Source organism: Leucoraja erinacea, chromosome 20 (assembly GCF_028641065.1).
Source record: "Leucoraja erinacea ecotype New England chromosome 20, Leri_hhj_1, whole genome shotgun sequence".
NCBI classification, from domain to species: domain Eukaryota; kingdom Metazoa; phylum Chordata; class Chondrichthyes; order Rajiformes; family Rajidae; genus Leucoraja; species Leucoraja erinaceus.
Window position 1 is genome coordinate 27,479,790 of NC_073396.1, and position 27,939 is coordinate 27,507,728.

The 27,939-nt window shown below is 40.9% G+C and overlaps 1 protein-coding gene across 3 annotated transcripts in view; it reads left to right on the forward strand.

The window, feature by feature from the left end:
• Positions 1 to 27,939, forward strand: part of zc3h7a (zinc finger CCCH-type containing 7A) — a 71,073-nt gene that overhangs the window by 32,829 nt on the left and 10,305 nt on the right. For all 3 annotated transcript variants that reach the window (XM_055651729.1, XM_055651728.1, XM_055651727.1), the window contains 9 exons: positions 107 to 393; positions 3,588 to 3,792; positions 5,260 to 5,327; positions 11,770 to 11,953; positions 13,720 to 13,881; positions 17,663 to 17,868; positions 20,362 to 20,462; positions 23,855 to 24,036; positions 26,915 to 26,991. In XM_055651729.1, coding sequence (XP_055507704.1) covers positions 107 to 393; positions 3,588 to 3,792; positions 5,260 to 5,327; positions 11,770 to 11,953; positions 13,720 to 13,881; positions 17,663 to 17,868; positions 20,362 to 20,462; positions 23,855 to 24,036; positions 26,915 to 26,991 — 1,472 coding nt within the window. The remainder of the gene's footprint in view (positions 1 to 106; positions 394 to 3,587; positions 3,793 to 5,259; positions 5,328 to 11,769; positions 11,954 to 13,719; positions 13,882 to 17,662; positions 17,869 to 20,361; positions 20,463 to 23,854; positions 24,037 to 26,914; positions 26,992 to 27,939) is intronic.

Here is a 27,939-nt window from a genome sequence, read left to right on the forward strand (position 1 = left end):
GACACACAGAAATGGCTACTATTTAGTAAAATACCCTTATGAAATGTTTTCCCTTTCAATATTAACTTTTCTGAGATTAAACATGTTGCATCCTCTTTCGTTGTAGATTTCCCAGGATTAAGTCGGGAATCTCCAGTTTCCGTACCTGAATCGTTGGATGAAATCCCTCAAGCTACATGTGAATCGGTCCCTGTTCTAGTTGCTTCCAATTCTGCCTCGCCTACGGTACATCAGTCAGAGAAAAGCGTCCCTCCCACGGCTGCAGTAATGAATGGAGGAGGGGTTACTTATCCAGTGCCCGAGGCATGTGCAGACTTTACTGATGGAGACAAGATAGGAGAGGACCTGGATGAGCTGCTTGATTCAATGTCTACTATGGAAGAATCTCCAATGGTATAAGTTACTGAACTGTATTCTTGATAGACTCGGCTTGTACACGCTTGAATTTAGAAGATTGAGGGGGGATCTTATAGAAACGTACAAAATTCTTAAGGGGTTGGACAGGCTAGATGCAGGAAGATTATTCCCGATGTTGGGGAAGTCCAGACTAGGGGTCACAGTTTAAGGATAAGTGGAAGTCTTTTAGGACCGAGATGAGAAAATCATTTTTTACACAGAGAGTGGTGAATCTGTGGAATTCTCTGCCACAGAAGGTAGTTGAGGCCTGTTCATTGGCTATACTTAAGAGGGAGTTAGATGTGGCCCTTGTGGCTAAAGGGATCAAGGGGTATGGAGAGAAGGCAGGAATGGGATACTGAGTTGGATGATCAGCCATGATCATATTGAATGGCGGTGCAGGCTCGAAGGGCCGAATGGCCTACTCCTGCACCTATTTTCTATGTTTCTATGTTAGATGCCTGACTATGCACTTTGTATGTTTTAAGGGACAGAAGTTTAGGGGTAATATGACCCACTGAGTTAATGAGCTCCAGTGGACTTTGTGCCTTTTTTAATTTAAAAATAAATAATACCAGCACCTGCATGTTGCAGGCAGGTGAGACTAAGGGGAAAAAAATTTGTTCGGCATGGACTTGTAGGGCCGAGATGGCCTGTTTCCGTGCTGTAATTGTTATATGGTTATATGATTAAAACATAGACCAGCACCTGCAGTTCCTTGTTTCTGCATTTCAACATTTGTGTTTTTGTTTTTTCAACACCTACAACTTCTGTTTAGTTCTGGAGGGCATTTTTGAACCAGAATTTATCTGGATATTGCCAAGTAACGGAATTAGAAGAGTACGTTGTTATTGGTGAAGGTCATTGTTTAAACTGTTGTACCTATAGAGAACTACAATTGGCCTTGTTATTCCTGAACAATGCTAGGTGGTTGTGTTTGATTTTTTTTGTTGGATGCTGTCCAGTAATTGAGATGGTCTCTGTGGTCATTATTTTTTTGGGGACCAGTGTGTGCTTTGTGTTACCTGTGCTCCAAAAACAACGGACGGTTGGTTCCAACCTAAGCACATGAATAATAGATTTTTGCTAGCAGTTCCAGAGTCCTGCTAATTCCCATGTCGGGTTTGTGGCATAATTCCTCTTCTGGAGAAGACATCCCAGTTTCAACAATTTTCTAGTATTTATAATTTCTTTAGTTGCCGATTTCTGGTGATGGGCAACCACTGCAGCTGTAGCGTTTTCTCTGGGGACACAATATAGAAGATGCACCCAAAGTGGATGTCACATTATGTATGGAAACGCAAGTTTCAAATCTTATATAGATGAAACAAAAAGGACACCAGGTACTGGAGTAACTTAGACCGTGTAGGCGGCTTCGTTGGAGAAAGTAAACAGTATGTGTCGCGATCTGTGGCTTCAGACTCGTATCAGTCAGAAGCATGTTTACAACTCCAGACATGCATTGCATGAGAAGGTGGACCGGTAAGTGTTCAGTACGCCTGCACTCAAATAACAAAATAGACCACCAAGGCTTAGAGGATTTTACATTTAAAGTTCTGGTAAAATGGGATTGGTGTAGACAGTTACCGGGTTGTTGGCTTGGACATGGTGGATGGAAGAGCTTGTTTCTGTGCTTGTGATTCTATATGTATGCAACCAGCTCTTCTTGAAATTCTGCCACTGTTTTTGAGAGGCTCCTTAAAGATCTCCAGGACCAAGTGCCTTTTTTTAATCAGTCACAAGTGGTTCCAATCCAAATGCACTGTGCAAAGGGGTTCTTTCATTTACGTTACACCAAAATAACCTTGTATTGCCAAGGCTTACTAGGCTACAAACCAAGTTCTGGTAAATTGATGGTGTAGATCATACTTGTTGGCTTGGACATGATTATGAAGAGCTTGTTTTGTGTGCTTGATTCTATATGTATGCAAGCTTTTTGACATGTGTCATCTTTTTAGTTGCTATATCTCCAGACCAAGTTAGATGTGGCTCCTTCAAATTCTAAAGGGGATCAGGGGTTAACCAGATAACCAGGTACGGGATACTGAGTTTGATGATCAGCCATGATCATATTTAATGGCGGTGCAAGCTCGAAGGGCCGAATGGCCTACTCCTGAAAGTGCAATTTTACATGTGTCTCGTTGTTACTGTATTTGTGATGCAGACCTGATGATAAACTTGTCGGACAGTGCAATCAAGTGTTGTTAAAGCTGCACTTGTTTAGGCAAGTGGAGAACTTGCCTAAACAAGTCACCACATGACTTTATATGACACATTGAGCAAAGAATGTCTGCCTGCTAAAATGGATAGGTAAAATATCTTGGTATCATTTAAGTACAGGCAGGAAATTCAACAGTTGTGCTGCCAAGTATTCACTAGAATTAGCATTTCCAAGGAGACATTCGTTTGCTGTTTGAGTTGTGTTAATTCCCAACAAGTTAAAACTAAAATAACGTTATAACCTAAAATGTAACTGGAGCACCCACATAAATCCTCTAAGAGATAGTGCCCTCTCATGAGTGAATTGCCATCTGACTTTCTCAACACTTACTACCCATCTGCAAGGCACAAGCTGGGAATGTAATTTAGAACTCTTCACTTGCCTGCAGTTCCTGCAAAATCCAATGGTACTTTATTGTCACATGTACCGAGGTACAGGGGAATGTGTTTTTGCATACAGTTCCGTGCCAGTATTGCTATACATAAGCACATCTTAGACAAAGTTCAAGTGTATAGAAATAGTACACCGAGACAATATACAAGAGTCGCTAGGTAAGACACCATTCTCAAGTCCCAGTTAATTTCTGGTAATTTGAGTAGAAAACAACCAGGTCAGGTCGGGTCGGGTCGAGACCCTGCGTCAGGGCAAATGACCTGTAATGTTGTCCATTCATTTGCTTCCACTGCCTGACTGAATTCCTCCAGCAGTTTGTTTTTGGCTCCAGATCATGCCATCGTCAGTCTCTTGCCTTTATTCTTTAATTCACCGTTTTGGGTTGTGCATAAATTGGCCTCGGCGTGTTGCAAAATTACAGTAACTGCATTTCACAAATGATTTACCGACTGTGAATTGCTTTGGGATACATGTAAAGCGCTATATGCTGATACAAATTCTGTACATGACTCAATGTTTGTAATTTATTTTCTTCTTATCCACAACAACCTGATGTATTTTACATCTTTTATCACAGGAACCCACGAATCTTAAGGGAAGCATTTCATCCAGCTTGCCAGACAAACAGCCTTCTGTCTTGCCACTTCAAGTTACAAGTAGTAATGTTCCTTCAGTAACTCTACCATCAGTCTATTCATTAACTATGAATATGCTACCATATGATAATTTTGGCTCCAGGATGGATTCTTTAGACTCATTACCTATTATGGAATCTCAAAGAGGTAAGAATATCGCGTAAACCTGGGCAGTGAATTTCCATAATTTTTTTTTAATATGTAATAAAAATTATTATCCTCATCAAGTGCAAATTTTCTTCTGCTCAGTTGAGTGTTCACTATGCTTTGTAATGGTGCCAATTTGTTTGCATGTGCTTACTGGAGCTGTTAATGCAATGGGGTCCTTGCATCATGATTGGGGGATTATCATTGTGGCTTTCAGCTTCAGCTTGCTTTCATAGGTCGAGAAATTCAGTGTAAAAATTGGGGTGCCAAGTTGCAGCAATACAAAGCGTTGGTTAGGCCGCGCTTGGAAGGGCATGTATGCTACTGCTCACCACACTATGGGAAAGATACAGTAGGATTTGAGAGAGTGCAGAAGAGGTTCATCTATTTTTTGACAAGAATGAACAGCTGTAATTATAAGGAGAGATTGGATGCACTGGGTTTGTTCCCACTAGAACATGGGAGGCTGAGGGTGACCTGAGAGGTTTATAATTATGAGTGACATAGATAGGATAGGTAGTCAGTGGGTCACTCTGCCTGTGTGCAAAGGATCTGCAGACAAAAAGTGCTGGAGACACTCAGCGGGTCAAGCGGCATCTCTGGAGAAAAGGCATGGAAGACGTTTTGGGTCTTTCTTCCCAAGCCCTCTAGTCATTCTGCCTGTTGGGTCTACTCCGCTAACATTATGATCCTTTTATCATTACAGAGTACACCAACCTCCTTCTCCAATATATTTAATGAATTAGCCTTTTGTAAAGAATTCCAGAGCTCCACCTTCTTTAAGTGACAAAAAATTCTCCTGATCTTGGTTGTAAATCTATTTAGAGATGGTTTAAAGCATGTCCCATTGGATCATCCTGGGTATGGAAGGGTTGTCGTGAGGAAAGTTTGAACTGGTTGGGTTCTTACTCTTTGATGTTGTGAAGAATGACTGGTGATCTTATGGAACACAATAAAATTCTTGGAGGGGAATGGCAAATCCCCTCATGGGAGAATCTGTAGAAAAAGTCATTTCTTATCTTTTCTTATTTTTATTTATTTATTTATTTTAACCTTCATTTAACCAGTAGAAGTCTCATTGAGATTAAAAATCTCTTTTACAAGAGAGTCCTGGCCAAGACAGGCAGCAGCACAGTTCCACAGTTACAGACAATAATTTAAAAAACAACAGAGAAATATCTTATACTAGATTTAACAGAATTCTTGAAGGCTACGTCTTTTTTTTTTCTGTGAAAAGAAACAACAACGGTTCAAAATTTAATGATTAATTTCCCCCACCATAAAAATTTCCATTTTGTTAAAATTGAGAGTGATTTTTAAATTATTTTTAAACAAAGGGATTTGAGACTATTGATTTTCAGACTTTTATTTTACAGCTGTTTCTTTGCACAGCTAAAATCAATACAGTGTATATTATATAGTGCAATATTAGTATTTTCACACGTTGTCATATTTTCTCTTTGGAAGCAAAACCGTTGAATATTGGAACAGGGGCTGGAGCACGAGGACACAGTGGTACCATTCCTTATGTGGCTGTGAGTGCATTTATAATTTTCACTTGTCTTATAAGATTTATAGTAACGAGTGGTGACATTTGATAGACCAACGACATCAGACCAATTAAACAAAATGAATTAATGAAAACTATAAAATAAATTTAAATGGTGAGCTAAAAATAACAAATAATTCAATTGTCCGATAAAGATAAAGTGTTGGACAATCACCTTTGGGTGGGAACTGGTAGAAATGTTAAAAAGGGATACATAAAGCAACACTTGGATTCAAAAGTGTAAGGATGAGATGATAAGGCTTTGTTTTATTTTAATGACAATCCTTATGCATAGGACTGCAGTGTACATTACAGTAAATGTACACAATTTACTGGTTGACTTGCTTCTGGGCTCCTGCTTCGTGAATGTCCACGAATGCTGAACATAAGGTCACAAAAGGGATGCAGAAGAAATTTAGGCATTTAATCTTCATGAAGGAGTGTTGAAATGTGACCTTTATAAAAAAAATTAAAAATTAAAAATTAAAATTAAAATTTAAAAAAATTGGTACAGGAATAATGTGATGGATTTTGACCAAATAAATAAATTTCAAAGTTGTTGCAATTGGTCAGAGAAATGGTAACCATAAATGAAATATTATTTCTTCCTACCACTCCTCAAATATAAGATAATAAAAGGAGAGTTAAAAATGACTTAATTACAACAGGTTATTAGGATGTGGACTATACCACTCAGGAGAATTGAAGTAATACTTCTCAACATATTTGAAAAGTAAATTTATTTGGAAGGTAAACGGAGTAAGGGTAATGAAATGGAAATAAAGAGTTCTTCAGAGAAATCTTCGTTGAATCAAATTTTCTCTATGCACTATTAAATTAGTTTTTTCTAGGAAGCACTTTGAGATGATCTGATCATGTCACAGCTGCTTTACTTTCGACTTTAGAGTTGCTCTGTCAATTAAATTAATTTTTCTTTGCAGCATCGGTCTCCTCTCTGATTCTGTGATAGGGGACATGAAAAGAATGTGAGACAGATAAGGAAAGCGACAGGCAAGCAGAGGTGAAAGTGTGAGAAGCAAAGAGCTTGTTAGAAAGAAAAGCAACAAGCATTACCAAAATGGGTTATGGGTTAATTATGAAACAGTTGTAAGGAATAGTTTACTGACATTTTTCTAGCCCTCAAGCCCATCTGTGGAACAATACCCTGGTAAAGAAATGGAGGCAGAGGACATTCTAAGCGAGTGTTGAATCCTGGGGGAAAAAGGCCATAACAATTGGGTTTTTTTTTGTAGTGCATTTTTGCCTTGCCTTTTGTAGATTAATTTGCTAGCCTGGGTATTTAAGGAATTTTGTTTTTTTACTTTTGATTGACACAATTAATAATAATTCAAAAAATGCCTCGGCAGTGAATAATCCAAATCCCCTCCCGTTAGCAGGGACGTCATGGAGTGATACCGCGTGGAAACAGGCCCTTCGGCTCAACTTGCCCACACCGCCCACTACACTAATCCCACCTGCCCGCATTTGGTCCATATCCCTCCAAACCTGTCCTATCCATGTACCTATTTCTTATATGTTGAGATAGTCCCTGCCTCAACTACCTCCTCTGGTAGCTTGTTCCATATACCCAACACACTTTGTGTGGAAAAGGTTACCCCTCAGATTCCTATTAATCTTTTCCCTTTCACCTTAAACCTATGTCCTCCGGTCCTTGATTGACCTACTCTGGGCAAGAGAGTCTGTGCATCTACGCGATCTATTCCTCTCATGATTTATCCAGCTCAATAAGATCACCCCTCATCCTCCTGTGCTCCAAGGAATAGAGTCTCAGCCTACTCAACCTATCCCTGTAGCTCCGTTGCTCTAGCCCTGGCAACATCCTTGTAAATCTTCTCTGTACCTTTTACAGCTTGACAACATCTTTCCTATAACATGGTGCCCAGAACTGAACACAGTACTATAAATGCGGCCTCACCAACGTCTTATTAGAAACGTAGAAACATAGTAAAATTAGGGCAGGAATAGGCCATTCGGCCCTTCGAGCCAGCATCACCATTCAATATGTTCATGGATGATCGTTTAAAATCGATACCCCGTTTCGGCTTTTTCCCCCATATCCCTGATTCCTTTAGCCCTAAGAACGAAATCTAACTCTCTCTTGAAAACATCCAGTGAATTGGCCTCCACTGCCTTCTGTGGCAGAGAATTCCACAGATTCACAACCCTCTGGGTGAAAATGGGTTTTCCTCATCTCAGTCCTAAATGGCCTACCCTTTATTCTTAAACTGTGACCCCTGGTTCTGGGCTCCCCCAACATCGGGAACATTTTTTCTTCATCTAGCCTGCAATAAATCCTTTAAGAATTTTATATGTTTCCATAAGATCCCTCTCATCCTTCGAAATTCCAGTGAATACAAGCCCAGTCGACCCATTCTTTCATCATATGTCAGTCCCGCCATCCCGGGAATTAACCTGGTGAACGTACGCTGCACTCCCTCAATAGCAATAATGTCCTTCCTCAAATTAGGAGATCAAAATTGCACACAATACTCCAGGTGCAGTCTCACCAGGGCCCTGTACAACTGCAGTAGGACCTCTTTACTGCTAAACTTAAATCCTCTTGCGATGAAGACCAACATGCAATTACCTTTCTTCACTGCCTGCTGTAGCTGCATGCTTACTTTCAATGACTGATGTACAAGCACACCCAGGTCTCGTTGCACTCCCTTTTCTTAATCTGATACCATTCAGATAATAATCTGCCTTCCTGTTCTTACCACCAAAGTGGATAAACTCGCATGTATCCACATTATACTGCATCTGCCATGCATCTGTCCACTCACCCAACCTATCCAAGTCACCATGCAGCCTCATAGCATCCTCTTCGCAGCTCACACTGCCATCCAGTTTTGTGTCATCCGCAAACTTGGAGAGGTTATATTTAATTCCCTCGTCTAAATCGTTAATATATATTGTAAACAACTGGGGTCCCAGCACTGAGCCTTGCGGCACCCTACTAGTCACTGCCTGCCATTCTGAAAAGGACCCGTTAATTCCTACCCTTTGCTTTCTGTCTGCCAACCAGTTCTCTCTCCATGTCAAATACCCTACCTCCAATACCATGTGCTCTAATTTTGCGCACTAATCTCTTGTGTGGGACCTTGTCAAGGGCTTTTTGAAAGTCCAGATACACCACATCCACTGGCTCTCCCTTATCCATTCTACTTGTTACATCCTCTTAAAAAGTCCAAAAGATTAGTCAAGCATGGTCTCCCCTTCATAAATACATGCTGACTTTGACAGATTCTGTCACCGCTTTCCAAATGTGCTGCTACATGTGCACAACCTTTTATCCGGAGTTCCGGAAACCAAAAAACTCCGAAAACCGGCCATTTTTTCCAGGATGTCGTCTGCACACCAAAGCTCGCGTTTGGCGCCAAACTTGACCCGAAACGACCCACGGTCAACCCAGGTCTGTACTACTGTAGCGGCTGCCTCCTCCCCGGAGACCAGGGAGACACTTAAACATCTGTAAATCATTGCTTAAATGTTAGTCAGTTAGTTTGGAGGACTTTTATGTGAAGGGGGGGGGGGGGGTGGGGGGGTTTGAAGGGGTAAAAATTCCCCTACCTGGTCGGAGAGGCGGGGAGCAGTCAATGCCTTACTGAGTCACCGTGCAGGTAGCTCCGCAGCGCTGTGGCCGCCAACTCCCAGCTGGGGCTGCGGGCAGTGCCGGTTGTAGCTCCGACCCCGGCAACTCTACCCCTGCCTGCGAGGTGCTCCAAATCCAGCGCCGCCCACGACAGGACGCCCGCAGCCCCAGCTCCGCAAATGTTGGGAATCGGCGGCGTCGCAGCGCTGGGATACCAGCGGGAAGCGGGCAATGCCTTACCGGATGGCTGTGCGGTAAGCTCCAGGGCGCTGAGGCCGCCTTCTCCCAACGTTCGCGGAGCTGGGGCTGCGAGCGTCCGGCCGCGGGCGACGCTGGATTTGGAGCGCCTCGCAGCCAGGGGTAGAGTTGCCGGGGTCGGAGCTACAACCGGCGCTGCCTGCGGCCGGACGGAGCCCCTAGCTCCGCGATGTTGGGAGTCGCCGACCAGGTAGGGGACTAAGAATTAAAGTTTACCCCTTCACCCACCCACCCCACCACCACCACATAAAATCCCTCCAAACTAACTGACTAACATTTATGCAATGATTTACAATGATTCCCCGGTCTCCGGGGAGGAGGCAGTCGCTCCAGACTTTTCAAGCCGCCCGCGCTACCTACCTAATCTACGCTAAAAATCTTCCATTCAGAAATCCGAAAATGTCCGAAATCCGACAAGTGTCTGGTCCCAAAGCTTTCGGATAAAAGGTTGTGCACCTGTATAACATCTTTAATAAGCGTCACCAGCATCTTTACCACTACCGATGTAAGGCTAAATGGTCTATAATTCCCCATTTTCTGTTTCCCTCCTTTCTTAAAAAAGTGTTGTTACATTGGCTACAATCCAGTCCACAGGAACTGATCCAGAATCGAGAGAACATTGGAAAATTATCACCAATGCATCCACGGTTTCTAGGGCCACCTCCATGTGTACTCTGGGATGCAGACCATCAGACACTGAGAATTTATCTGCCTTCAGTCTCAACAGTTTACCTGACACCATTTCCTGACTAATGTGGATTCAACTGCAACATGACCTCCCAACTTCTGTACTCATTATTATGGCATTTTCTGTATCTTTCAATAGAGGCAACTTAAACGCTAATGCTGGAACTTCAAATGTTTTTGGTTTTCCAAAAACTTATTCTAAATGAATTCTAATTTAGTCAAATAAGCATAGGATGCATTGATTTTTACCTTGAAAGTAAATCGTATTTTTATAACCTACTGATGGTTGATAAATCCTGCTTGTGGGAGTACAGTTAATCTGCGCATTGCGGAGGTGATGTTTCGTAATGTGAACCTTTGATTCATAATTTGGCAAATTTGCTGTTGTTTTGGCATTTTATTATTTTGATTTGAGCTAGAAAGGGTGCAGAGATTTACGAGAATGGTGCCAGGACTTGAGGGCCTGAGCTATAGGGAGAGGTTGGGCAGACTAGGGCTTTATACCTTGGCGTGCAGGAGGATGAGGGTTGATCTTATAGAGGTGTGTAAGATCATGAGTGGAATAGATTGGGTAGATGCATAGGGGAATCCAAGAACCAGAGGACATATGTTTAAGGTGAGAGGGGAAAGATTGAATAGGAATCTGAAAAGCAACTTTTTCCACACAGAGAGTAATGGAATGAGCTGCCAGAGGAGATATTTAAACATTTAAAAGACATTTGGACAGGTACATGGACAGGAAAGGTTTAGAGAGATATGGGCCAAACGTGGGCAGGTAGAACTAGTGTAAATGGAGCAGCTTGTTCAGTGTGGACAGGTTGGGCTGCAGAACCTGTTTTCATGCTGTAAGACTCGGTGGCTCTGTAATTGGTGAGGTAGGTGAGAAGGGCCAGAAAACCTTTTGTTTTGCCTAATTCTTGTGTTTTTTTGCTGTGCCTGAATTTGACTGTGTCAGCTGATGTTGGGATGGTCCATGTTTCACAGAACTAATTGTTGATGGTTGATTGTTCGGATAACATTTTTAAGAAGGAGTTGTGTGGAAACCTGACCAGGCAAGAACTTCAACTTGTCAGGTTTTCTCCCTTGATAGGGAAATGTTGAATTTATTACAACAATTTAGTACTTTTTGTTGTGATCATGATTATTAATTGAATTTAAATTTCCAAGCTGTGATAGTGGAACTTGAATTCTTGCCTTTGGATTTGTGATCCAGTAATTAACTACTGTGCCACATTCATCACCATGTTTCCACTGGTGGGAGAGTCGAGGACCAGAGGGCATAGCCTCGGAATAACACAAAGTACCTTTAGAAAGGAGGTGAGGAATTTATTTAGTCAGAGTGTGGTGAACTTGTGGAATTTATTGCCACAGACGACTGTGGAGGCCAAGTCAGTGGGTATTTTTAAGGTGCAGATTGACAGATTCTTGATTAGTACAGGTGTTATGGGGAGGAGGCAAGAGAATGGGGTGGAGAGGGAAAGATAGATCAGTTATAATTGAATGGCAGAGTAGACTCGAATGGCCAAATTCTGCTCCTATGACATGAACTTATGAAAAGTCTTTAAAAGGAATTATTTAGAATTCTCATTATTGTGCTTTGACATATTTTCTGAGATCTCCTAAGTTTCAATTTTAAATGAAAAAAAAAATCTATTTAAAAAATACATTAAATTATTATAATTCACTCATTATTGAAGTATTTTTCTGTTTATAATTTAGAATATAATAAGCCATTCTCACTAGCTGTAAAATGTGTCATTAAAAAGAACTACACTCATTTTTATCAGTGACAATGTTTTTGTCATTTATTTCAAGCTTAAAATTCACAAACTGTTTATCGACTGTTAATATTCTATATTTTGTTTCACAGCAAAATAGTGCAAGTAGTCTTTTTGGTAATAACAGCAATATAGGAGTTGTTGGTCAAAACGGGAGTGCCTTTTCAAGAGGAACAGAAATGGCAACAACTGAATTATCCACACAACTGGCTGGTGGAAAACCACTGTCAGAAACGCATGAATTTAAACAGGCCTGTCTGTCTTGTTTCAAAATAGGTGAGAAAAAACGAAATTGTATTATTTAAATCATTTCTGTTAATGAAATAAATATTATAAATAAAATATGTAGGAAGAAGCTGTGGATGCTGATTTAAACCAAAAGATAGACACAAAGCTGGAGTAACTCATCGGGTCAGGCAGCATCACTGGAGAAAAGGAATAGGTGACGTTTCGTAAGCTTCATCTATTTCTTTTCTCCAGAGATACTGCCCGACCTACTAAGTTACTCCAGCTTTTGTTGTCTATTTTCATTATATCTGAAATACTATTTGCATGACTCCATTTGCATTTGAGCTGTACCACTTTGTTTCTCTGCCCATAGACAGGCATTTCACTCATCAGGGAACTGGGAATGTTTTTTTTTAGCATTTCTGTAGTGTGTGAGATGAGGAACTTTCATACATTAGATAAAATAACACAAACTTGCAGTTAATTTCCAGTGGGCAATGGCAGCCACACATGAAAACTTTGATCTGGAAATAAAGTTGGTGAACTAATATGCAGTGATTTTCTTTCTTGATTTACTGATATTAAAAAAATAGTGAACATTGACCTTGGACAATCTATTCTGTTGCAGCTGAAATGGCCAAGAATTCTCACAGGTAATGATGGTCAGGCAAAATTGTGCACCTATTTAAAACAAAAAAACTTTGCTGTGTTTTTCTGCCCCATTTCCAAAGGTTCTCTCTATTTTGCCTTGTGTGGTTCATCATAATCCCATGATTTAAGGGTCTTAATTATCATTTTAGCCATTACTTTCTCACTCCAATGTAGTATATTAGCGTAACCAACGCAAGGAATCTAAAGAGAGATAGAAAGAGAGCTATCCTTTGGCTGGAAAATATTCTCGACAAATCTTGTAATAAAACTGCTGAAAATAATGAGAACGATAGAAATATTGCAAGATGAACGTAATTATATTAAAGAATAAAACATATTGTATGCCAACAAGGAACCAAAAAACATCTGTTGTTATTCTGTAGCTTTGTGACATGTAACGGTTAATCTCACATCAAATTTATTATTCATTTGGCACCAAGAAATTAATTATATAGTTAATGTAATTTACAATAATGTGGAAATACTTGATTTGTCAGTTCTAGCATGGAATAGTTAATTTAAATATTATAAACTTGTTGTGCATAAATTATATAGTACAGATCTATCCAGTGTTCTAACAGAACCTTGTCAGTAAACAGATGGCAACGACAGTTATGTGATTCTTTTACCAGGTACAGTAAATGAGCAATGGGTGGTTTAGGCAAAATTTGGGCAAAAACTTGAGTACAATGCACATTTGTTGCTGAAGACAAACTGTTTAGCCAGTTGTGTGTTCTAAACAATTTGTATTTAAATCTGCTTCGTTAAACGCCAGGACAGCAATTTTCTATCGACTTTTACATATATTGGGGTGTCCGAATCATTGCCCAAAGCATTGAAAAAACCATTGATAGAATTGCACTATATTCATCTTAGAAATAGTTTTTTATGGATGAGAAAAATGATGTACTATATCATGACCACTATATCATGACCAAAAGTTGTCTTAATGTATTGTCATAAAATAAATCACAATACTGGTATTTGTCAAATGAAGGAAATCTTTAAATGTTAAATTCTCATAATTTATTTGCCTGACGGGCTGAAGTTTTAAATTAGAATTGGGACAATACTGTACTATGTAGGAAATAGCATGTTACCACTGGATGAGGCCATTTTTTAAAGAACTACTTTATAATTTCACACTTCCCACTGCTTTTTAGATCCCAAAGAATTGACTTGCACCTATACCGGAGAAGGGGAACATAAATGTAAGAAGGATATTTTAATTGGTAGGTTGAAGAATTTGGAAGAGGGGTCTTGGAAGAAGATACGACCTAGACCAACCAAGAATCAGTATGTGGGACCCTATTACATATGTAAAGGTGAGGAATTATTAGATGGTACTTACATATAATATGTGGAATCATGGTAGCTTCCCAAATGAGTTTTGGCAAGCCAAATCTGATGAAATCGTACACTATTGGCTACCTTGTGCATTTGCTGATGACTGATATCAGCTTTCTAATAAACCAAGTTATATTATCAGGGCTGCCAACTCTCACGCTTTGAGCGCGAGACTCACGCCCTCAAGCAAACTCTCACGCCCTCACGCTGATCAGAAATTTCTCACGCTCAGTGGTGAGAAATTTTGTGATCAATGAAAATTTCAAAACTCGGATAAACTGCATGGTCCGCGGGTGTTGGAGAGCCGGGGCTGCGGGAGAGAAGGGAGAAGAACCAGCAGCAGGAACAGATGCGGGGAGCCGGGACTGGTGAGTGTTTGCAGCGCTGTCGAGTGTTTGCGGGGCTGATGAGTCGCTCGCTGCAGGCCTGGCCATGGAGCACTGCGGACAGTGTGAGTGTCCCGGGCCGCGAAGCCGTCTGAAGCATTGTGCCACTGCCGCGAGAGTCTCTGTGCCGAAGGGACAGACTCTCAAAGGGAGGTGGAGAGAGGGGAAGGAGACAGTGGGGGGAGAGAGTGGGGAGAGACCGAGGGGGCGTGATTGGAGAGAGAGAAGAGGGAGGGGGCGGGGGTGGAGAGGGAGGAGAGAATGGGGAGAGAGAGAGGGAGAGAGAGAGAGAGAGGGGAGAGAGGTGGAGAGAGAGGAGAGAGAGAGCGGGAGGGGGAGAGAGAAGAGAGAGGGATAGAGAGGCAGGGCTGCCAACTCCCATGCATTGAGCGTGAGCGTGAGAATCACGCATTTCACCAAATTCTCACGCTGATCACAAATTTCTCTCGCTCTGTTGTGAGAAATTTTGTGATTAACGAAAATTTCAAAACTCATATCAACTGCATGGGCCGCGGGTGTTGGAAGCGGAAGCAGCGGCGGGGACAGATGCGGACGGGGAGCGGGGCTGGCAAGTGTTTGCCGGGCTGGCGAGTCGCTCACTGGAGCTCCGGCCATGGAGCAGCCTCCCAGGCTGCTCCATGAGTCCCAGGCCGTCGGAGGCGTCGAAGCATTGCGCCGCTGCCGTGAGAGTCTCTGTGCCGAATTCGCCCAGGTGACCAGCATGGATTAGGCTGCGGTTCGGTGCATCCTGGAGGACAACCAGTGGCTGCTGGAAGTAAGTACCAAGCACTGGGCAGGTACGGTGGAAGATAGTGGACTTCAAATGGGGGTGGTTGGTGAAAGCATCCTGCTTGCCTGCTAGATTTTCACTTACTGTAACTGCAGGAAAAATGTTCCCGATGTTGGGGGCATTCAGAAACCATGGGTCACAGTTTAAGAATAAAGGGGGGGCAGTTAGGACTGAGATGAGAACAAACTTTCTTCACGCAGAGAGTTATGAATCTGTGGAATTCTCTGCCACAGAGGGAAGTCCAGGCCAATTCACAGGATGTTTTCAAGAGAGAGTTCCTGGGGCTAACGACATCAAGGGATATGGGGAAAAAACAGGAAAGAGGTGCTGATTTTAGATGAATAGCCATGATCATATTGAATGGCAGTGCTGGCTCGAAGAGCCGATGGCCTATTCCTGCACCTATTTTCTATGTTTCTATGCTTGAGTATATGGCAATAAAACTCGATCACTTGGTTTTGAAGCATTCATGCATGGTGGAGGTATAATGTAGTCATAGATTGATACAGTGTGAAAACAGGCCCTTCGGCGCAACTTGCCCACACCTGCCAACATGTCCCAGCTACGCCACCTGCTTTTGGTCCATACCTCCAAACCTGTCCTATCCATGTATCAGTCTAACTTTTTCTTAAATGTTGGGATGGTCCCTACCTCAACTACCTCCTCTGGCAGCTTGTTCCATACACCCATCACCCTTTACGTGGATAAAGTTACCCCTTAAAAAGTTACCTCTTAAAAATACTTCATACAAAAAACATTGAAATCATACTTCTACAGTGCATGTTTTACATCAAATGTCAAAAGGTTCCTACCCTGGGAGAGGGGACCCCCTTCTTCCACACCCTCTCCCCACGCGGTTGCTCCACTCCCTCACCGGGTACCCCCAAGGCTAGTGATCAGTGATCGCACAGCCTCCCCCCCCTTTCAAGGATGAGGGGGAACCTCATTGAAACTTGCTAAATAATGAAAGGCCTGGATAGAGTAGATATGGAGAGGATGTTTCCACTAATGGGAGAGTCTATGACCAGAGGGCACAGCCTCAGATTAAAAGGATATACCTTTTCAAAGGAGATGAGGAGGAATTTCTTTAGTCAGAGGGTGAGGAATCTGTGGAATTCAATGTCACAGACAGCTGTGGAGGCTAAGTCGATGGATATTTTGAATGGGGAGATTGGCAGATTCTTGATGAATGAGGGTGTCAAAGGTTATATGGCGAGTGGGTGGGAGATTTGGGTTGAGAGGGAAGGATCGATCAGCCATGATTGAATGATGGGGTAGATGGGCTGAATGGCCATGATCACCAACTGTACTTCCTAGTCTCCAGCTGTAATGGCTCCTCCCCCACCACGGTCATACTTGTGTGCTGAAGAATGAGACTACCCATGCAATGACTTGTCCATTTAAAATTCTGGACAGGTTTCTTCCACCAAAACCAAAAACTTGTAAACTTTACTTTGGAATTCACAATAATAAGCGGCTTTCATCTTGCCACACATTTTTATAACCCTTCAATAGAGCTTCTCTAGGCTTTTGTTCATTTATCCCAATTTTTCATATTGTTGTCGTCGTCTATTTTATACTTGTACCTTAGAGCAGTGGTTCTCAAATGGGGGTACGTGAAGGCACTCCAGGGGGTACGTGAGATTTTAAAATATACTTAAAAAGTAGCATCCATGCAAAAATCCCGCTGGTTAGGGGGTACTTGGCTGAAAAAATATTTCACAGGGGGTACATCACTGAAAAAAGGTTGAGAACCACTGCCTTAGAGCATTTCTGTGATGAATACTCCAAACATATGTCATCGTCTTTGTATTGACCTGTTTCCTCTGGTATCAAATCAATGAATTGGTAATTATTTTCTGTTTTAATATTCATTAAAATGTAAAAAGCATTTAGGCAGGTGCATGGATGGAAAAGGTTTAATGGGATATAGGCCAAATGGGACAGGTTTGCTATGTCGCGTCGTTTGCTATGTCGCTCTTCCAGGGAGATGCTAGATGCATTTCGTTGTCTCTGTACTGTACACTGACAATGACAATTAAAATTGAATCTGAATCTGTGGGTCAAGTGTAGATGGGCCATCTTGGTTGACATGGACAAGTTAGGTCAAAAGGCCTGTTTCCATGCTGTATAAAAATTTAACATAATTAAATGTTGTAAAGTTATTTGATTTTAACTCCTCCTTGAATATAAGCAGCATGGTTTCCACCCAGATGTGTTTGTATTTTAATGTTGCTGTTTTATCGTTGTAACTTATACTCAATAGTGTCATCAAGATTTTAATTTTTTAAATTATTTTAGATCTTGAAACCAGATTGTAAACTCATCACAGGAAACATTAGATGTGATCTATTGCTTCAAATCCAGATTAGAGTCTGGAAATTCTGATTATACAGTGTCGTGTGTGTAACAAATCAACTTTTTTTTTCATCTCATCGACACAAACAGTGTTTATATTTTGTCTTGCATTAGAGGGAGCATGCTAAAAGTTATATGGGCAGTAAAAAAGCCATTTATGTTTTTGCATATTTGAATACAAATGTCTGGTTGGCAGATTAAAGTTATTTTGTGGTTTTTTTTCAGAGGTTGCTGCAGGGGAAGTGTGTAGATATCCTGGTCACTGCACATTTGCGTATTGTCAAGAGGAAATAGATGTATGGTCCCTAGAACGCAAAGGAGAATTAAACCGTGAGCTGCTGTTTGAACCTTCGGGAAATATCAGGAAAATTAACTTAACTGTTGCCAAAATTCTGCAGGAACACCATGGCATTTTTATGTTTCTTTGTGAGGTATGTTAGATATATTTAATAATATCCTTTTTTATTACTTTACATCTGGCACTGTACATACAGTATTCAACATTTGTGGAAGGGGTACAGAGTGGAACAGACAGTGAAGAGAAATGTTATTTTTCAAAAGGCATTTTAGTGAATGGAGAATGAGTGAGAATGAAATTTGTCAGTAACAAGACTTTTTTTCGAAGCCTGTGATATTTGGTGGAACATTAATTTGAGAAACCAATGAACAAAAACAACTCTGAGCTTTACCAGCCATTTAAACTAAGGTTGACAAGTACGTTCAAGTAAAGGGAACTATGTGAGATCCATCAGCAATGGCTTTTTAAGTAATTCGACCTAGAGATTAAAACTATTGTAGCATACTTCCCCTGCTAATTATTTTTTGTCTTTTTTGGGATGGCTTGGGAGAGTAACAGGTGCATACTCGAGAGTTAAATTGTGCAACAGCAGAGCAATTGAGCTGTGTGAAGAATTGGCATGAAACTGTTCAAATTATTTCTCTTTCCCAGCGATCTCTGCATTCCCTTCAATGAGTTTAATAGTTGGCACCCAACATCCATAACAAGAATTATTACGATTACTAGACTTGAATTTTTGTAATGAATGTTCTTCTCTGGCACCTGTTAAGGTTGCTTATTTATTTATTACACAGTGTTCATTCCCTTTTTGTCTTGGGGAAGAAAGTTCTTAGAAAGATCAGATCATAAACCCCACTGTTTATGGTGATCTGGATTAAGTCAGTTTTAAGGACTCTGCATTTGACATGATGCAGAATTGGCAAGTATCTGTGCCGTTCTAAACTTATGTACCTTGAAGCAGAAGTAAATTATATTTGTAAGCGGGTCTCCATTCGTTGAGAGAAACTATTATACAATAGACAATAGGTGCAGGAGTAGGCCATTCGGTCCTTCGAGCCAGCACCGCCATTCAATATGATCATGGCTGATCATCCCCAATCAGTACCCCATTCCTGCCTTCTCCCCATTTCCCCTGACTCCGCTATTTTTAAGAGCCCTATCTAGCTTTCTCTTGAAAGCATCCAGAGAACCTGCCTCCACTGCCCTCTGAGGCAGAGAATTCCACAGACTCACCACTCTCTGTGAGAAAAAGTGTTTCCTCGTCTCTGTTCTAAATGGCTTACTCTTTATTGTTAAACTGTGGCCGCTGGTTCTGGACTCCGCCAACATCGGGAACATGTTTCCTGCCTCTAGCGTGTCCAAACCCTTAACAATCTTATATGTTTCAATAAGATGCCCTCTCATCCTTCTAAACTCCAGAGTGTACAAGCCCAGCCGCTCCATTCACTCAGCATATGACAATCCCGCCATCCCGGGAATTAACCTTGTAAACCTACGCTGCACTCCCTCAATAGCAAGAATGTCCTTCCTCAAATTAGGGGACCAAAACTGTACACAATACTCCAGGTTTGTACAAAGCTAATTTAATTCCCACTCATTTTTGACAGAAGCTTTTTAATTACAATTTGATTTTTTTTTTTGTGCTGAGTTTGAATAGATCAACAACATAACAGTACAGCACAGGAGCAGGTCTTTCGGGTCACAATGTCTGCTGAATGTCATGCCAAGTTAAATTAATCATCTCTGTCTGCTCATGATCCATTTCCTGCATATCCACATACCTATCTAAAAGCCTCTTAAATGCTACTACAGTATCTGCTTCCACTTTCCCTAATAGCACATTCCAGCCATCTACCACACTCTGTCTCTAAATAAAATTGTCCACACATCTCCTTTTAAACGTTCCTCTCTTACAAAACTGTGCTGCTAGGTCTTTGCCATTTCCACCCTGAGGGAAAGGTTCTGACCTCTTATCCTATCTGCCTGTCATCAATTTATATATTTCCATCAGGTCTCCCCTCAACCCTGCTCCAGAGGAAACAATTCAAATTTGTCCAACCTTTCCTAATAGATGATACCCTCCAATCCAGGCAGCATTTTGGTAAACCTTCACTGCGCTCTCTCAAGCCTTCACACTCTTCCTGTAATAGAGTGACCAGAACTACACGCAATACTCCAAATTCAGCCTAACCAAAGTTGTATAAGGCAGCAACATAATGTCTAACTCTTGTACTCAATGCCCCGGATGATATGGATGATTATCAGTTATGGTTTAAACCAGGGGTCGGCAACCTTGGGGCCAGTACGCATGTCTGTGAACGGGTGGCGCGCCACATCTATCTCCGCCATTGCGGCCGCCGACGCAGGCCTCCTTGTGCCACCGCGCCTGGGCGCAGCAGCCTCGGGGCCCGGGAGGTACCAGAGATGATGGAAGTCTGCGGGCCGGATAATTATGGAGAAAAAAATCCGCCTGCGGGCCAGATGATTTAGGGATATGGGCCGCATTCGGTCCGGGGGCCGTAGGTTGCCGACCCCTGGTTTAAACAATACTCTTAATGCATGATAAAGCACGTTCCAACATGAATAGTAATTATGTAATTGACTGCTGTCTTCTATTTCATTGAAGATCTGTTTTGATAACAAGCCCAGAATGATACACAAACACGACAAGGATAACCAAGCCTTCTGTTCCAATCCCGATGCCAAGCATTTATTTAATAGGAACAAGTAAGTACATTCAGTGCTGATACTGCAAAGGTCATTGATGGAGCTAATGATAAGAATGGGTGTCAGGGGCTATGGGGAGATGGCAGGAGAATGGGGTTATGGGGGAGTGATAAATCAGCATGATTGAATGACGGAGTAGACTTGATGGGCCGAATTCTGCTCCCATCATTTCTGACCTTTCTGGAGCTGTAACCAATCCACTTTTTTTTTATTTTTCAAGAAATCTGATTTATTTTATGTTTGCTGTGTTTGGACAGTTATGTTGATCATCTGTGGAATATTTGATTATGTTTTTTCCATAACCGCCCACCCCTAAACCTTTCAAAAATCAAATTCATTTATTCTTTTTGGAGCTAAATGGTTATGGCATTTAGTACTTTTTTAGATCAGGAAGCATAGTAATATGAATGAATATAAATATAGATTATATCTATCGATTGATACTTTATTATCTACGTGACATGTCAATGAAATTATTTGTTTTGCATTGCATACACAAAGCATGCAAAGAGCCACCATTTAAAATTATAATTTTAATATTACAAATAGTAATCGTAGATAAGTGAATAAGAATGTCTGAGTAACTCATTTTTAAAAGAAAAAAGAATAATGAAGATAGATATGCAGACAACTTGTTTGCCTTGCAGACAATGCACAATTTCCAAATGCTCATTTCTATGTAGCATGCAGATAAAAGTTGAGCAAACATGAAACTAGCCCGGTTGTAATCACATGCATGCTAACCTGAAACCTAAAACAGCTGACTAAAACATCAAAAAAGGATTTATATTTATTCCCATAACCATCGACTCCTAAACCTTTCCAAAATCAAATTTGGTTTGATCAGAAACTGTCTTGAAATAGCTTTTCACAAATTGCATAGCAAAGGAATATGATCAATAATTTTGTTTTGTTACAGCGGGCAACTATGATAATGCTTTATTATATTTGTTCTCAGTTAAAAGTCCGATTACAGCTGCTATACTTTCTACATTTCCACAATGACATGGCAGGAATATTCTCTTCCGATTGATGGTATAGCCCTTTTCTGCACCATTTACTGCTTTTTTGCTCCACGTGTTACTTGGTGCAGTTTGCATTGCCTATCACTCCTCCAAGTCTCTGCTGGCACTTTATGTTCTGATCTCCTTGATTTTTAATGGCTTCCTAGCCATCTTTGCACAATCTTGGTAGATGAAGGTCGATTCCAGATAAGTTTGTCGTCTTCCGTTTCCGTATTCTACTATTAGTTCACACTGATTTCTTCTTTTGTTATTGATCCTGTTTTTTTTTTTTTATTTAATGAGCTGCTATAGCTGCCCTCCTCCCTTTTCTAATGCGTGTTAAATGTTTTGGATGCAAAACTATAATTGTTTGAACTTCCAAGGTAAGTGAATTAACATCTGTCCCTTTTCAGCAATGCCTAAGACATATGGAGATTTCCAAAAGTGAGGTTCAGTTAAGCATTGGTAACAGAATTAAAAAGGAAATCTATTTTCATTGAATTTCTACAAATAAGATTTTTTCATACTTGCCTATTTGGTCTCTTGCTGTTCAAACAAATAGCTTCAGACCAGAAATGGTAATTCTGTTTCTTTTACCCCGGTTGAAGGGGGTGTTTTTAACATTTTTTGATATATTTCAGATGTGCAGCATCTGTTTTTATTTACTTTGCCAAGCTGTGTGGTAAAGTACTCTGACCTACATTGATCAGGTTAGAGAGTCTGCCTGTGGGATATATAGTCCCATTGCAGTATGGGAACTTGTAAATGTTTTCCACTGCTGGGAACATAACCATGCAAAATCCAGAAATTGTAATGTAAGGCTCGGCTCTCTGTGGTGGATTTAAGATATCATTATATCATGTCAACAGGCCCCAACATTTGTACATGAAATGAAGGAGTAAAAGATAGGGCGCCAACCATAATGCAGGAAATATGATTAGCTTAGTAATACAGCGTAATAAAGCCCACCATGTCTGTGCTGACCAGCGATCCTCATACACTGCCACTATCCTACACACTGCGAACAGTGTTACAATTTTTACCGAAGCCAATTAACTGACGAACCTGTACACCCTTGGAATGTGGGAGGAAACCGGAGCTCCTGGAGAAAACCCACGTGGTTATGGGGAGAACGTGCAACCCCCGTACAGACACCACCCATAGTTAGGATAGAACCTGGGTCTCTGGCACTCTCCCGCTGCGCCACCATGCTGCCCTTAACCTACACAAAGCCCTGATAAACCTATACAATTGCAAATATTGCAGGCTTGAAATAATCATGCTTGTAGAGATAGTTCTTCTATAATGAGATAGTTGCATAATTAAGAAACCTTTTTTTATAGAAAGTCATGTTATAAAGACAATTGTACCAATGAGGGTTAGAGGCTTGAGGATTTCGGATTCGCAATAACAGTTTTCTTTTTCTTGCAAGATTTTCAAAATTAAGTCTTTTCAATAGCAATGAATTTATTTTTGTTCCTGCAAGCTAAAAATATTAAAGGTTATATGTTACATTGCTTAGTGGAATGCCATTGCACGATTGTCAAGAGAAATGACTGCTTGTCATTTTCAGTGGCCATCCATAATTAAAATAGCAACTGTGATCCTCGGAGACAATCAAAGTTTTACGGAAACAGTTTTTTGCCCCATAAGCTGAATAAATCCAAGACATTTTTTTTTCTGTGTATGAATTTCCAAAGTAACTTATAAATGGTGCTGTATTTCCAAATTGTAATTGTGTTATAACCTACTTGGCCCGTATTTAATACAAATAACGTTCCCTAATTCCTTACTCACTTCATATGCTGAGAGAATGGAGCGGCTGGGCTTGTATACTCTGGAGTTTAGAAGGATGAGAGGGCATCTTATTGAAACATAAAATTATTAAGGGTTTGGACACGCTAGAGGCAGGAAACGTGTTCCCAATGTTGGGGGAGTCCAGAACCAGGGGCCCCAGTTTAAGAATATGGAGTAAGCCATTTTGAACAGAGACGAGGAAACTCTTTTTCTCACAGAGAGTGGTGAGTCTGTGGAATTCTCTGCCTCGGAGGGCAGTGGAGGCCGGTTCTCTGAATACTTTCAAGAGAGAGCTAGATAGGGCTCTTAAAGATAGCGGAGTCGGGGGATATGGGGAGAAGGCAGGAACGGGTTACTGATTGGGGATGATCAGCCATGATCACATTGAATGGCGGTGCTGGCTCGAAGGACCAAATGGCCTACTCCTGCACCTATTGTCTATTGTCTATCTAATAATTGTATGTAAACATGTATTAAAACAGTACTCTCTGTGCTATTTTAATGTTTGCTTGAGCTATTTCTGCTTGTTTTTTTAATTACTGAAATATACCATGGCTTTCTTTATATAGAACCCTCTTATCTTTTAAACAGGTGCCTCGTTCACATTTTTCGAGAGACAACAGTGAAATATTCTAAAATTCGCCCTTTTGAAAACACCAAACAGCTTGATCTCTGCCGGCATGAAGTGCGCTTTGGTTGTCATAGAGAAGAAGATTGTTTCTATGCACACAGTCTAGCTGAACTGAAAGTCTGGATGATGCAACGAGATACAAGTAGGTGCTGTAACACAGGAGAATGTTTTCTCTTGAAATTCTGCTCTTTTTCTGCATTCCTCTGAGGTTATCAATTTGTTGAAGTATTAGTCGTTCTATTTGTCATATGTAATTCTGGTATCTGTTCCGATTATATATAATTTCCCCTTTTTTAGCTAAGAGCCAAGCCCCTGGACCACGCTGTGTTTCTGTGGTCAAACATTTGTCTACCTCGCTTCTTTAAGGGAGCCACATATGGTGACTTCCAATCCTCTGACACCCTCCTGGAATTCAATGAGTTTAGAAAAGTCAACTGTTGTGTCCACCATCTCTTCAGCTTTCCTTTAAAACTCCTGAGTACTCAAGGACTTGGCTCCCTTTTAGTCTCATACTTTGTCCCCTATGAATGGGAATTTTACAAGTTCTCCATGCTATTTGAAATTAGTTCCTCGCACTACTTGAATCAGACCTAGTTTTGTCTACTCAGCTAAATCATTTATATGGATTATGAGCAGTTGGCCCCAAGCACCAGTCTGTGGAATGGTCTCTGACTGCTGACTTGCTCCCACTCTGACTGTTAACCAATTCTCAATCAACTGCTCTACATCGGAGTCAACTGATCTACATCGGTGAGACCAAGCGCAGGCTTGGTGATCGCTTCTCCCAACACCTCCGTACAGTTCACAATAACCAACCTGATCTCCCGGTGGCTCAGCACTTCAACTCCCCCTCCCATTCCAAATCTGACCTTTCTGTCCTGGGCCTCCTCCATGAAGAAAGGTTTTGGCCCGAAACGTTGCCCATTTCCTTCGCTCCATAGATGCTGCCGAACCCGCTGAGTTTCTCCAGCATTTTTGTCTACCAGCGGTAAGAACATTGACTTCTCCAATTTCAGGTAGTCTTTGCTTTCTTCCTCCTTCCCCTCCCCTTCACAGCTCTCCCACAGCCCACTGTCTCCACCTCTTCCTTTCTTCTTCCCGCCCCCCCACTCCTACATCAGTCTGAAGAAGGGTCTTGACTCAAAATGTCACCTATTACTTCGCTCCATAGATGCTGCCTCACCCGCTGAGTTTCTCCAGCATTTTTGTCTACCTTCGATTTTTCCAGCATCGGCAGTTCTTTCTTAAATATTTTTACTCTGATGTAAATTCCTTTACCTGACTAGATCTTTGGTTCTCTAATATTTCTTGCAGTTGGCTTTTGTATCTTTGGTGAAGACAAACACAGAGGATCGGTTTAATTTCTCGTTCATTTCTGTATTCCCCATTATAAATCCCCCATTTGAAAGACCTCTGAAGTTTATCAAATCATTTTAGAAGTGTTTCACCCATGAAGAGAATTATTAATTTTTCTTCCTATTGGCTTGTGGTAAATCCTGAACAGCTAGATGATTTTAAATTCAGGTGCATTCATTAAAGTGGAGATTGACAGAATCCTGATTTGTATGGATGTCAAAGGTAAATGGGGTTGAGAGGGAAAGATAGATAAGCCATTGAATGATGGAGTAGAGTTATCTTATGAAATTAAGGAGTAAACTTACTGTAAGATCTCTATCATATTTTGTCAATGTGCTCAGTGATCAATATGGAGTTAATTTGCGTTGTAGGGACCTCCATTTATTGGAGTGCTAGTCGGAATGAATGGTGATTCTGTTTTAAATCCATTCCCTCCTATCAATGTTGCAGTGTTTGCAGTTTTTGGATTGTTCATTTGTTCAGTGTTCAATGTTCATTGCTATTGCTTTGCAGTACTGATTTAATTCAGGTGTAAATGATTTTAATCTGGGATTCTGTTATTGTAATTTATATAATGCGAACAAATACTTGTTGTAAAGTATTTTGAAGCACTACATTTGAAGTTTGTTGCATGGATTATTCCAATTGGTTTCCACTGTTAGCTTTACTGTAATTTAACATATTGCCATTATAACCATCCGTCAATGCGATGAAATGTAATAATAATAATTGCTCCAGTTTAGTACATGAGCAGAATGTGGAAGTATAAATCTCAGTAGCAAAATGGGGATTGTAAAGGTTTAGGACAAGGGTTCCCAACCTGGGGTTAATTTGCCTACACATTTGTTGATTTTGGATTTGTACATATTTTTTCTCATTGACTGACTGTGTTTGGTTCTGGTAAACCAGTATCTGTCCATCATTAGTTGTTCGTAAATAAGTGAAATAGCATTGTTATGTGCTATTAAAGTTGCCAGGGGTAAACGGGACAAAAAAGGTTGGGAACCCCTGGTTTAGGAGATGGTTTGAACCATGTATATAATTACTAGCAACCAACTTTCATTTTAGAAAATGCCTGGAATATGTTTCAACCATATAGAATATAATAATACCTTTGTGTACGTTTATCTTAATAGCCCAAGCTTGATAAAGGAATCTGCATGTTGCTAATTGATTTGTTTAAACTATATGCTACTGGCAAAAGACTTGGGTATATGATGATTATAAACATTTCAAAAAAAGAAAAGCAAATCAGGGCGGCACAGTGGCGCAGCGGTCGAGTTGCTGCTTTACAGCGCAGGAGACGGGTTCCGTGTATTTCTTACACGTGCTGACTGTATGAAGTTTGTATGTTCTCCCTGTGACAGTGGGTTTTCTCCGGTTTCCTCCCACACTCCAAAGACGGTTTTTAGGTTGATTGGCTTTGGTAAAATTGTAAATTGGCCCTAGTGTGTCGGATAGTGTTGGTGTATGGGGTGATCGCTCAGTGGGCTGACGGACCTGTTTCCGTGCTGTATCTCTGAAGATATCGAGCTTATTTTTGTGTCATTTATATTTTAAGAACAATTATTATAGTTTTATTTTATGTGTTCCTTTCTGTGTGTATGTATGTTTGAAACTTTCAGTGTTGAAATTTTATATTATTATTAAATTCTCATTGCCAGATATAACTCATGAAGCAATTACTCAGGAATCGAAGAAGTATTGGCAGATCATGGAAGCAAGTGTCCAGGCAGGGCAGGTAAACCTCCCCAAATGTATCTGTGTATGTTTCTCAGGGAACGTTATTTGATGTGTGAAATCAGTTTAGATCGCAACTCACATGGACTGATTAGCATAGTAGATTAAGGGAATAAAAATGTGGAGTTCCAGGAAATGTGGGCTAATGTTCCACTGACTGTTCAGCTGTCCATGGTCTGAGAATAGCTGACTATGTAGAGTGTCAGAAGTTATTTGGCAGATAAGTTCCCCTTTTTAGTCATTGAAGGTAGGCATGCAGGTGCAGCAGGCAGTAAAGAAAGCAAATGGTGTGTTTAGCTTTCATTGCAAAAGGATTTGAGTATAGGAGCAGGGAGGTTCTACTGCAGTTGTACAGGGTCTTGGTGAGACCACATCTGGAGTATTGCGTACAGTTTTGGTCTCCAAATCTGAGGAAGGACATTATTGCCATAGAGGGAGTGCAGAGACGGTTCACCAGACTGATTCCTGGGATGTCAGGACTGTCTTATGAAGAAAGACTGGATAGACTTGGTTTATACTCTCTAGAATTTAGGAGATTGAGAGGGGATCTTATAGAAACTTACAAAATTATTAAGGGGTTGGACAGGCTAGATGCAGGAAGATTGTTCCCAATGTTAGGGAAGTCCAGGACAAGGGGTCTCAGCTTAAGGATAAGGGGGAAATCCTTTAAAACCGAGATGAGAATAATTTTTTTCACACAGAGAGTGGTGAATCTCTGGAACTCTCTGCCACAGAGGGTAGTTGAGGCCAGTTCATTGGCTATATTTAAGAGGGAGTTAGATGTGGCCCTTGTGGCTAAGGGGATCAGAGGGTATGGAGAGAAGGCAGGTACGGGATACTGAGTTAGATGATCAGCCATGATCATATTGAATGGCGGTGCAGGCTCGAAGGGCCGAATGGCCTACTTCTGCACCTAATTTCTATGTTTCTATGTTTAGTGAGGGAGTTC